General features: G+C 37.8%; 1 protein-coding gene across 3 annotated transcripts in view; it reads right to left on the bottom strand.

Annotated features, from left to right (window-relative positions):
- Positions 1-13,621, bottom strand: part of LOC139964447 (carboxy-terminal domain RNA polymerase II polypeptide A small phosphatase 1-like) — a 43,949-nt gene that overhangs the window by 6,613 nt on the left and 23,715 nt on the right. For all 3 annotated transcript variants that reach the window (XM_071966009.1, XM_071966007.1, XM_071966008.1), the window contains 4 exons: positions 11,665-11,769; positions 5,297-5,353; positions 3,511-3,603; positions 604-702 (listed from right to left, as the gene is read on the bottom strand). In XM_071966009.1, the coding sequence (XP_071822110.1) occupies positions 604-702; positions 3,511-3,603; positions 5,297-5,353; positions 11,665-11,769 (354 nt within the window). The remainder of the gene's footprint in view (positions 1-603; positions 703-3,510; positions 3,604-5,296; positions 5,354-11,664; positions 11,770-13,621) is intronic.

Raw genomic sequence — 13,621 nt, 5'->3', positions numbered from 1 at the left:
TGGTATCTATGACGACGGGCTACGATCAGATAATTTTGTACTCACATGCATTTACATGTAAGAGACGTTGAGAGGGTATGCTCATGTCAAAGCTTGGAGAGATTTCTCTCTTTAACCTGATCAGTTTTATCCTTGATTACTAGAGTTTACCGAACTCATCAACAACCAAAGGGGCTTTGGCATCAGAACAGAAGCGCACCGGACGAAAACAAGAAAAGGTTTTGTTGGTCAATTATCGAAGCAGAATACACATGTGGCCGTAATCAGCAACCTGTTTCTTCAAATTTTTTCCATAACTTTGTTGATAATATTCGGGGTCTTTTCCATCAAAAGTGTCATGTTTTTCTTGTTTAGTGACATTAACATCAGGTAAAAATAGTGTTACCAAACCTATCCGGTAATAACTTAAAACAATGCCTTTTTTATCAAACTTAAGACACCCGTCCAGGTTTGTCGTCACCAACGAAGATTAAAACAACGAGGTAATCGTTGCATTCAATTCGATTCTCAACGTTTCGTCACCCAGACAATCTTTCACCACGTAGTGTAAATTAAAACTTAAAATGTTTCTTCTCCGATGTGCCCGGAGAATGGAGGACTTACCTTTACATAATTCCCTCTGTAAAAAACGCACGATTCCCTAAAAAGTCTTGATCTGAACATACCCCATTTGTCGAGAAGGTCTACAACTGGGTCAGCGTACTGGAGGAGAAAGCAAAAGATGGCTTAGCAGGCCTTACTAGTAACGTAGTATTCTTTTCTGGTTGTAGGGTGTGGGGGGGGGGAGGGGGGATAGAGCAGAGCGGAGGGGTGATAGGAGGTAGGAGGCTTTCTTAGGCTATAACCTTACAATTGGAAATAGTTAAAATGTAAGCACCTGAAGCAAGCTTATCAATATATTTTGTTGTTGGTTGATTGAGGGAGGAGTGAGTAAAAACATACAAAGAGGGCGGTAGACCAGAATTGTCAATCGCCATGTGAGGTTGGTTGTGCTTGTAGGCTACCACCAATAGCTCTGCCAAATGTTAAGGGCATGAAATAGTACAAACTGTGTAAGGACAAATAATCTGAAGAACACTACCAATGAAAGGAGAGAGTTTTGATAATTCCCCCCTCACCCCCGCAGCACCACCCCCCCCCCCCCAAATTCCCTCTTTCTTAGAGTACTTGCATTACAAAGCAACACTTCTGCTTTAAACTGAAATCTGAACAATTAGATTTGTACTATTAAACTTCCACACTGCAGATCAACCCTTATACTAACATAAACTTTAATAAACAATTAATTATTTTAGAATGTTCTCCCTTGACAAAATTGCCACTTGTTTAAATGTTAAAGTATTATAAAACTAAGAAGAAAGTAACTGCCAAATGGTGATTTGCTAGTGAGACTTTGCTAGTGGCATGTAAGGTGGCAGGGGGTGTTGTGAATTGAGGAAGCAAAATATTTTCGCACTGCTACTGTACGTGACATTTATCTCAATAATTAACAATTTCAGGATAAGGGTTGTTGCAGGCTAAGCATCATTTTGCCAAGTAACATGTCAATTGTTGGTGGGTGGTCTGTGAGATATCTAAGTGATCATTCTGCTACTAATTCCTAAATTGATTCCACCTCAAAAAGTGAAAAGTTTTCAACAATTTGTCTAATATTCAATGTAGTATTTGACAGGCTTCATGAAAAATATAACATTTAAGAAAAAAACTTCTCTTCCCTTTTTGAAAATTTATAAACAAACGTGTGTTTTCACAACTCAATTACTGTTATCACACCCACATATACTCACCCACCCACACACCTCAAAGATCCAATGTGGGTATTTAAAAATGACAACACTTTCTCATTACCTTTGCACTTTCTCATCTAGCTAGCCCACTAACTGGTCACATTTTTAGCATTGTGCACCCTTCACCCACACAAACCCCCCCCCCACCCCTCCTGGCCTACTTCCTGGTCAACATATCCAAACCACTTGCGTTACAGAGCTAACACTTTCTACGACTTTTGTTTTTGAATATGAATAGACAATTTGTTGGAGTATCAGCAAAATCATCAAATTTCGGTCACGTGGGCATTTTGCTAAAATATTGGTTTATGGCTTGGAATGAAGCGCTGTGATTTATCGATACCCATCAGGTTTCCAAAACCTTCTTGCATAACGACTTTTCCACAAGTGACCTTTGACCTATTCAGGTTTCCTTAGTCATGTTGTTTTTCTTAAATTTTGCCATCTTGTGTTGTTCTATCCTCTTCTTCAGGTACCAGATATACAAGATCCATGCAGTAAATCCATGTCTCATACAATCATATATGTATGCATATTTATATGCATTCATTTGCCTTGTGGTACCTCCATGCAAGTAGTGTGTACTGTCTTGTACAATCATATAATTAATAATCATACAATCATTAATAATATCATATTAATAATATATTATAAATCATATTAATCATAACATATTATTAACATAACATATTATTAATCATATTAATAATAATCATACAATCATGTATACATGTATATATACATTCATTTGCCTTGGTCATTTAATTCCATTTCATTTAACAGAGTCTCGTTTCAACTATATATAACCGAAACAGTAATGAGTTGGAAAATCCAGAACAGTGAAAAACAAACTCCCACAGGGATTCGAACCCGGGCCTCCCGCTTTATATATGCGGACGACCTTAACCAACTAGTCCATGGACGCTGATTGTATGTCCAGAGGTTCCGAGCCAGTAAGGAAGGTCGTCATTCCATTGTAAGCTTTTGCCAACTGTATCGAACAATGCTAGTTCTGGTTTTGGTGACATATTTTGCCTTACTCTAGAGATCAATCACGATGCTAACCAACTCAAAATCATTTTGTGGGATTCAGGATTTGTTGAATCCTGAGAGAAAATGAAAGGGAAATAAACCAACAAGGCAACTAAATGTCCTTTCCAAGTTATCAACTGCTAATATATGTATATGTTATATATATATGCTGAATGTTGCCAGGTGCATTATTAATAAGCAAACAAATAACCTTTTAAATAATTCAAATATTTCCCATAAATAAGCAATCAGGACGTGATTTTTCAACCCTGCATGCAGAAAAAAAATCAGATAAATCTCTGGCTTTCTAGTCTTTTTAAACTCCCCAAAGGAAAGCCTAGAAGGTTTAGGAAAATAAAATGATTTCATGCAGTGAAAAGACATTTTTCCAGTTATTTTCATATAATTATTACTCGATTAAAAGACAAAAACGAAGGAATATTTTTATGTCCTTTGTTTCACCAGCCTGAATCTTTCGCCAACACAACACTGAAGGCAGGAATTCATTTTAAACAAAATGGAACTCCCCCCCTCTGTGTCTTCCAAATTGGAAGATCGAATTTCCTTCCAACAGGTTCTTCCCAAAAAATATATTATACACTTTTTTTTGGTGTCAAAATAAAGATCTTCCGACCACTCGATACATTGGTCTGAGAATTTGGTTACAAACTTTACGGTTTTTGGCGGTTACCTTAGCAAGACTGGCAGTGAATAAAACACACTCGTAGAGTTCCCCCATTCGTTTGAGAAACGTGTCGACGTGAGGCCTCTTCAATACATAGACCTGAAAATGAGACAAACAAAAAGTAAACTCTTGATGTGTCAAATGATTTCACATGTAGTGATATCAAACATGAATATTGCTTATCATGAAAACAACAAATTACGTTGAGTCGAGTCTTTTGACCTTTACCAAATTAGAGACTCCATTGAGCCGATTCGAGTACTTTGCATGCAAAAGACTCCTTAAAATGGAGACTCGAGTCTGACCCGAGTCAAGACACTGCCTCGAGTCATTGCAATACTTTATACGATAACGTAGATAGAAGTGCATATGAATTTACTTTTCCCAAATCAAACATCAAACAATCAGCAACTTCCTACCTATGGGGTGGGGATTGGAAGGGGGGGTCACTACAGGAGACACAAACCCTTCAATCAAAGATACAACTGTCATGTGATATAGATGACCATCATGTGATATGTGATAGAGATAGCTGTCACGTGACAGAGATAGCTGTCACGTGACAGAGATAGCTGTCACGTGACGGCGATAACTGTCACGTGACCGAGATAACTGTCATATGATAGAGATGACTGTCACATGATATAGATAACTGTTAAGTGATATGAGATAAAGATAACTGTCACATGACACATGTTAGTGATAGCTGTCACGTGACCGAGATAACTGTCACGTGACCGAGATAACTGTCATATGATAGAGATGACTGTCACATGATATAGATAACTGTCAAGTGATATGAGATAAAGATAACTGTCACATGACACATGTTAGTGATAGCTGTCACGTGACGGAGATAACTGTCACGTGACCGAGATAACTGTCATGTATGAACAACTTTCACAAAGAGTTAAGAAAAATATTGTTCCCTTGGGAGTTTGAACAGATTTACCATTTATTCCTACATAAGGCTGAAGACTTAATCAAGTCTAAATGTGACATCATCAAGCCACATGTGCTTCAATTCTTTGATATTTTTTTGTGGGGGGGGGGGGGGGTTTCCTTCTTTATTTTTATTACAATGTTTATTTCTCTATGCATGGAGATGGGTTTTGCAAATGCTGATTCTACAGTATTGGAAGCAGCTATATATATATATATGACCTAATGATGATATTGGTTTCAGTATCAACAGTGTTATTAACATTCTTACCTCAAGAAATGTCAAAGGAAAAACAACAAGAGAGAGTAAAAAGGTTTCTAGTGGCATTATGACATCATAGATTTACAAAAATGAGAAGCTTCCCAGGCATGACATCTAATCTAAGATATCTCCCAATAAAGGACAAGATTTGTTTGGTAACTGTTTGGGCGAGTTGTTCTGTACAAAGATTTCTGTCATATAAAGCCAAAGATTTTTTATTGATTTTTTATTGATCTTTTATTGATTTTTTTTATAAACCAAAGAATGAAGGTTGGGTTTGTGCCCATTTTTTAGGGGCTTCTAGGAGATCAATGTAGCTATAATCTGCCAGCTGCTCAATAATTCCTGTGCTTTGATTTTTTAACAGGGGGGGAGGGGGGAGGAGGAGGGGGAGGGGATGTCAAAGCCCTGTAAATTATGCAGGATATGAACATACCAAGGACTGGCTTGTTCAAAGCAACAAAATTCTCATCTGGACAAAACTGAAAAAAAAAAATCAGCTGAACTATAAAAAAAGAAGAGAAAGTTGACAGAAAAAAGGTTGACGGACTGATACTGTAACAACAACGGTTTATGTCGACTACCAACCTGATGTTCTGTGCCATCTATTTCCACAGGAACGATAAAATCTGCATTATTTATAGGCTGCAAAATAGACATAAAAGAAAACAGGAGATCAGTTAATGCAGTCATGAAAAGATCTGTAAAATGAAAAAATACATTTTTACATCCACGAGTGAAGCCACTGGTGGGAAGGGGGGGAGGCTGGATACTCAAAACAATACGTGAACTAACACCATTGTGGTTGAGCAATAACACTATTTTCTCTTTTCATCTCTGCCCTTCCCTGCCCCCCCCCCTCCCTTCTAAAAGAAAGGTATAGGACTACCATATTGAGTGTGAAAGCTACCTACACAGATATATGCTACTATTCCCTCATCCTGTTGCCAATTCCCCTAATTGGATTGAATTCCTAAGGGATAGACTGACATTGCAGTAGACCTTTTCAACACTCACAAATTAACAATTCTTTTTTTTTAAAGTCAACAATAAATCATTAAACATTATCTTTTAAGCATGACCTTATGTCATATAAATTTTGGATGATCCCTACCTTGAAAACGATTCTACCATTTGATCAGATCTTTATTACAATGGCAGATGGTGTGCATATTTTTCAATGACTACATTAAATACCGGACGGATTTAAATCTAATCAATCGCGGTGACGTTGCCAGTCAACTATTGTTTGTGCCTTCATTTGAACTTTTAAATGTTGTTTACCAAAACAAGCAAACCTCGGGTATTTAGCAAGTGTGATACTGTATGTGAACACAGGAATATCCCTTGTATGAACTGGCGATCAAAAAACTACACACGAAAGAGTTTACAACATTGCATGGATGTTGGCTGGATGTATTGCCATTTACAGTCGTAACACAAAACCCAGGCCAGGATACAGCGCACAACGACTGCCCTGTAACGTACCATCTTTCACCCAAACAGTTAAACAAGACATCATTTCCATCTGGCTTGATCCGTCCTATAAACATTTATTACTCACCCTTCTAACATAAAAACATGAACCACAAGTCTGACAAGATTGAATGATATTCTGAGGTGATGATGAACGAGTCCAGACCGAAAATAGAGTAATGTGATATTCAGTGATCAAATTTATTGAACTTTTGTGTAGTTCATAAAAAGAATCATTGCCATGGTAACCATGGTATGGAAGCAGATGGAAACTCCATCAGCATGAAGGTTAGCAGTCAAACATGAATGACTTAACTCCTTCACACAAACGTGACTTTGTAACTAAATAATTCCACCGTTTGATTTCAGTTGTTTTCTCTGCCTTGAAATGTGTCTGGTCTGTGACTCTTATACATCACCAATCTTTTCTCTAAAGGCCTTAGAAAGTGCAGAAAACCTACAGTACAATCTCTCCATATCTATATAAGAAATGAATGTGTCGCAAGTGGTATGTATGACAGATATATATTAAATATATATATATATATATATATATATATACATATATATATATATATGTATATGTATATGTGTATGTGTGGGTGTATGTGTATGTGTATGTATATGTATATGTATAAGTATATGTATATATATATATACATATACATATATATATATATATATACATATATATATATATATACATATATATATATATATACATGTATAACAAATCGATGGATCAGCAGACAAAAGTGGGTCGCTAAAGATTCCTGTGGGGTCTGAGAATTTTGTTTTTTTCCATAATAAGTGGGAAAATTTTCTGAGCTTGCAGAAGGATACTTTTTTTTGGAGTCCAAGCAACTGTAGCTCTCACGGACTCTTAGGATTGATAATGGGGGGTGGGTGGGAAGTGGGGAGTGGGGATTGGTCAGTAGTGGCACGGTCACAAAGAAAATTCCTGTGTCATGGGCTTCAAATTTTGCGGCACTTCTGCAGTCAATTCACACAGATCACTTTAACAATAAGACTGGGATCTATTCTACATAATCTAGTCAATACCACATTTTTTTATTAGAAAGAATGGAATAAAAGTCCCTACATACTCGATCGGGGGGAAAGAAAAAACGCACAGGTCAACAAAATTCCGATACTGTACTATGCAGAGGTCTTAATGTACACAACTTTGCAGTTCGTGCATACACGTCGTTGGTCAAAGAAATAACTGACTCAATTAAAGTCAGTTAACAAATAACATTTGAACCAAGCCATCAAGAGTTGTTTGTCTTCTGTCAGTGAACAAACAACTCACCTCGGCAATGTACCCTTTGAACAGTGATCACTACAAACCTAGTGGAAATTCAAAGCTATTGTGTACTTAAAGAAATTCCTCAACTGCCTGAAGAGTTTGTATATATCTTACTATAAAGTTTGTGTGTGTGTGTGCGCTGTATGTATCCATGGAAGTTAAAAGTTGAAGGTTTACAGTCTTGTTTGAGGCCGAGGCCCCCTCACATGACGTTACAACTTGACCCCTGGTCGTTGGTGACTTGTCACACCCACACGCCAAAGTGTGCACAATTCAAACAATCCTTCCTGGGGTACTACAGTGCACCACACCTACGTGTCCCCTGCAGGGGGACTTCCCATTGGGTGCAGCAACAAACTGGGCACATGCAACTATATTTACAAGTTCCCAAGCAAGTCCCCATATTATACACCCGGGTGAAGAGAGGCAATGGAGATAAAGTGCCTTGCCCAAGGACACAACGTAATGATCTGGTCAGGACTCGAACCTGCAAACCTTAGATCACAAGTCCACTGCCCTTAACCACAACTCTCCCTCCATAACTAGGTTTGAAGATCCAATTCCTACACGGTATTATGTAACACTTGTTTAATAATTTCCAGCACGTTTGCCAACCCTACCATATATTCCCCCCATTTTGTTCAAACTCCAGGTACATTTCCATCTAAAAGTAGGAAACTAACGATTCTGTTCCATTCTGAAATATACCTATCGCCCAGGAAGTTCTCAAAGTTGCTAAATATTAATGATAATCAGCTTGTAAATCAAAAGTCATCGACATTTCCTTAATAATATCGAATAACTTTACAGGTAGAGCTGTTTATCTGGCTTGTGCTAACACCTTACCAAATTACTTTGTGTTGAAAAACTGCATTGGATTGGAATGCTATATATACACTTAGGGAGATGCTACAGTTACATTGGGATTTATTTACCAAATATTTCCCAGATGGTCCAGGTCGCTGTAACACTTCTAAGAACTTTGGGTGGGAGTTTGAGGGGGAGGGGGGGGTGTTGACCAGTCACTGATAGTGACTAGTGACCAGTCATTGACCAGTCACTGACGGTGAGAACTGCTTAGTCTTCGTCACGCAGCCATACGAGACAACTTTGTTTAAGATATATACTGCAAATCTCTTACAGTGTACCCTGGTGTCCAAGTCAATATCTTCTGTTCCATTTTATGAAACTTCCCATCTGTGATCCATGACTGAATGCTTTCACACATTTGGTCTTGCATGGCTTGCTGAATGCAGCTAACCAATATATCAAAGAAGAAGATAAACACACTATCCCGTCAGCAAATCTTGTTCGGTCTCCAATTCAGAATTCATAAACAAACATTTGGCTGTAATGATTCGTAAAAAAGGTAGACTTTGCCTTAATGTTGAGAAGAAAAATTTCCTCCATTTGTAGTTGGAATTAAGATGGTTTCAAATAATTTTTTTTTACGTATATAAAAGGGCAACATCTAAACACCTTGTTGAAATTTTTCATTAAATTGCTTCTTAATGTTTTCAGGGTATGTTCATCATCATTGGAAGAATGCACATTTATTTTTTACCAAAAGTGAACTCGAAACAAAATCAAGTGTGATGCTGTTGAATTTTGTGCTATGCACAACACCCAAATGTATTTTTTTTTAATATTAATTATTCATACATTCAACATTGCAAATGGAGCCAACACACCGATGTTCATTGGTAGCGTATTTGTAGCTGTCGCAATGAAATGGGAAATAACAAAACAAGACAGTGAAAAAAATGAGCGAAAAAAAGGAAACCGTACATCTATGCCATCACTTCTGCTTAAATAACAAAACAAGACGGTGAAAAAAATGAGCAAAAAAAAAGGAAACGTACATCTATGCCATCACATCTGTTTGTGTCAAGTTCCCTTCTGGTTGCAAATGTTGACAAATTCAACCAAAATCGAGTCATCGTAGGCAAGTTTCACCACGATACTTAAAGACTTCTTCGTCCCAAGGGATTGTCTCGTCTCTAGATACTTGATCCACGCTTGATCCACGTAGGATCGATTAGGATCAATAAGGCCAACACACTAACGAGCCTGGTACATTTAAGGGCAGCTCACTAAGCTCTCTAATTGTCTAAATAACAATTAATACCACCTCAGATACCCTCTGAAAATTTTTGTTAAAAATTAAAGTAGATTTTTGGTCAATTTTTGATACTAATCAATTATTTCAAAATCTCATACTCACTTAACTTCATTTTAAATAATAGTTTATAATCTTTTCCGAAGTAAAGCACTGACTTGCAAGTTGGTCGTTCGGGCAGATGGGGGGGGGGGGGGGACGGAGTGCGCATGTTGGAGACAGGTAAGTGGCAAGCAAATTCAAATAACCTGTGACAACGACTTTCCTCTCAATCTACATTCTCTCTTGTGGCTGTTCGTAGTAGTTGTACGTAGATCTGGGCATGAAGCCAGATGCCGAGTTCGGTCTCTAACTTCAAACCGAGCTGCATGACGCAAAACCAGGCAGTGAAAATACTGTACGGCCTGTAGATCGACTGATCACTGCCTGCACATAGCAACATAGCTCAGAATAAAGTAAGAACTGACTGGATTAATTGACCGAGGTCATAGAGGAAGTTATTACCAGTTAAGTCACTGGAGAAGTAACTTCCTTCTTTGGATGGCTGTATCCTGTGTTCAAACCATCCTTCTCTGTTCTCACAAACAGGCTGACATTTAACCTAGGCTTACTGGCAGCAACATATATAATTTATACACGCATGACTGAACACACTGTGAAGAACCACCCAAGGTTGACATTACTTGGACACATTCTAGAGCTACTCAGTTTATTTGTCACTGAAATTCAAATGTAAACATATCTCTTGTTGAACTTAACAATACCTGTCCTGGCCACTGTGTAAACATATACCTATGTATATATTGTATTGTATATATACTATGCAAGGCATATCTACACCTACAGGTTGTGTTAGCCATACTCTACCTCTGTCATTACTACAGTGCCTTTCCCATGAGACTCAGTATGTCACAGTAAGAGAAAGAACGACCTATCGCAATCGGGAAGTGGTCTAAGGCCCAGAGCTTTAGGGGTGGCGGGATGCGGGGGGAGTGGGGGAAGGGGGGTATATATGATACTGAGTTCCCTTTCGTACATTTTGTTTGAGATAATGTGTGCAAGATAACAAGCTGATGAAAATTTTCTAAAATGTGTTAGGCGTAACACACTGCCTTCCGCATCACCACCGTTTGCGGGAAGTGAAGCTTAATTGAGCAAATCCAGGGCAGATTGTCCATAGATGTCGTTCCTCTTGTGCTCCTTGTCGCGACTACGCAAACCAAATGACGCATACCATTATAAAAGCATCAGCATTTACAAAGGTAGAAGCTAAGTCACATTTGCTGACTCCTGTCTGTTTGTCTGTTTCTCTTCTCGTCTGTCTATTTTTATGTCACAAAGTCTCTTACATCATTTTAAGAGTCTTTTTTTTCTTTTAATACATTTTTGAGACCTACAATCCCTGCAAATGTTTGAATGGTTGGTATATCTCCTCATAATTCCATGCACATAAATACGGGAAAAGAGTACAAGCTGGCAATTGGCAACTTTGGAACAGTAGTCTGGACTAGGAAATGTACAGTAATGTGGACCAGGGTTGTTGACTGGAATCAGACTGGACCCAACGCAGCAGACTGGACCAACGCAGTAAACTGGACCCACACAGCAGACTGAACCCACGCAGCAAACTGGACCCAAGCTGTAGACTAGACCCACACAGTAGACTGGAAAGATGCAACACACTGAACGTATGCAGCAGACTAGACCCATGCAGTTGATTGACCCCACTCAGCAGAAAGGACCCACTCAGCAGACTGGACCCACTCAGCAGACTGGACGTACGCAGCAGACTGGACCCAAGCTGGCCTGGTCCACTACCCTTGGATTGCAGATTGGACCAAACAGTTCCCTTGATCAGGCCAAGTAGATTGGATTCGATAGGTAGACCTAACCTAGCAATATGTTGAATTGACGAGGTGTCCACTCGAAAGCTATCCGGTGAGCTCCCCCGGACAGTTTGTACGATATTTGGCGGTTTGGGGAGAGTGGGGTTAGTCGGGTGGAATGTGGCAGGGCACACTGGTTAAAACAAGCACCCATAGAAATACTTACTTTGAAAGAGCTATGTACAAGAGTCTCATCTAAGTCGATGACGATGCAATTCTTATTTATGTCTTGCGGTTTCAGCTGTGGCAAAAGACTTTTGCTGTTTGGACCCTGTTGATGGTAAAGACAAAAAAGAACATATTTTGTCAAAAGTTGCTATGAATAATAGTCATTGATGAACCATAACTATGGATGGGGTTCTTACTGTTTGGTTGCCCGAACAGTTGCATACGATCCCACGTATGCGAACAGAACGGTTTAGGCGATCATTTTTACCTAGAAGTATTAAAACTTTGAATTGTATGATACATAGATAACTTTTTTTTTAACTTATTTTTGAGATGCTGTAGTCCATTTTAATATATTGTCATTTTATGATGAATATCAATAAATTTTACTTTACTTTACTTTTACTTTACAGTTGGTTCTCCGAAAGAAATGTAGCAAACAGAACAAAGAACAACTAGAAATATTTACACTGTAGACGAGATGTGTAGGTTTGGTGGATAGAACACCAGCTTTGGGACAATAGAAACTCCACAGGGGGAGGGATCATAGGACCTACCAATATTTTTTATATATCACAGCATCTCCAAAGTGATTGAGGACAATAGCAAGTTATAATTTTACCTATTTGGGAGTATTTTAGTCACAAGTTACAATGCAATCTGAATTTATTAATAATAATATTTGTTTTTTTTTTACCTTTTTTTTTTCCAATCTGAATTTGATGTTAAACACCTAGTCATTTGCCAGGCAGCCTCCAATGCTGACTTTGGTAGTCTGAACAGACATTTTGGTCGTTTCCGACGATCAAACCGAAAGTCAAAATTTGCCCGGATAATTTTTCCACTGGCAATAACACCATCTCCCTATTAAAGTGCTCTATATCTGAACATAAACCCAAACGATAGAGTCGATTCCTGGTTATGTTATAGATCATTAATTGCGATCATTAACTGCGATGGACTTAATGGGTCGGAAGGGTAGAAAGAGTGTCATGTTTTACACTTTCAAATTATTGCATATAAACTAGTTCAGTATAATATAATAACCAGCCTCTGGAACATACAGTATATTCCAAATTTTTAACCACTATTTAAAGAGGAGCATTACTTTCACTTTATTAAATGTTTAAAGGGCAGTGAAGTGCATCATAAAAACAGGTTGCCATTTTTCAGACAGGAAAAACGGTTAAAAAATTTTACCTAAATTTACAACAGCTAAAAATGGAATTTTCAGGCCTCATGTAGAACAATAAAGCTGTTTGTTTGTTTTTGGGTTATATATTCAACCTACAAAACAACAAAACATATGGGTTAAAACTAATTTGTAAACGATTTACACAAGAAATGCATTCTCTTTAGTCTGCTAAATATGCTAGAATATTTATCTCATTTTTCTCGTTTTGCATTCATTACTTAAATCTCTATCTATGCATCGCTTTTTGCTGGAAATATTTACGTTTTTTCTTTCACTGATACGATGAATCTTTCAATCGGCAACAAACTTTGCTGCCTTCGTGACTTCCTATGACTTGAAATTGCGTAATATTTTCTGGTCGGTGAGTATGTACATACATGTCAAAATTTAGACTAAACTGACATAAATCTGTTCTTAGAGTGATGTTACATTTATTTAAGTCCCTAGATTGTGGGGTCTAGGATGGGTGCCCTGCTTCATGAAACATGTAAAAATTCAAGTAATAGGAAAACTGAAAGAAATTCTAGTAAAACTACAACATTACTAAAACACCCTAAAGGGAATTCCAATTCTTTCTCATCTGTGAGCTTTTAGTTTAATGCAACATGCTCCATTAAGCTATTAAGGGAAAAACCCAAAAGTAGTGTGCAAATGCCTTTTATTTTATTCCCCATTGTTTGCAATATTGACAAACACCCATATGATTTCTTAGCAGATATATGGCAAGTTAATGGGAATATATATTTTTTTTTAAATATTA

This window comes from Apostichopus japonicus, chromosome 23, assembly GCF_037975245.1.
Source record: "Apostichopus japonicus isolate 1M-3 chromosome 23, ASM3797524v1, whole genome shotgun sequence".
Classification (NCBI taxonomy): domain Eukaryota; kingdom Metazoa; phylum Echinodermata; class Holothuroidea; order Aspidochirotida; family Stichopodidae; genus Apostichopus; species Apostichopus japonicus.
Note: the sequence above shows the minus strand (reverse complement) of the source record. Positions and strands in the feature narration are given on the sequence as shown.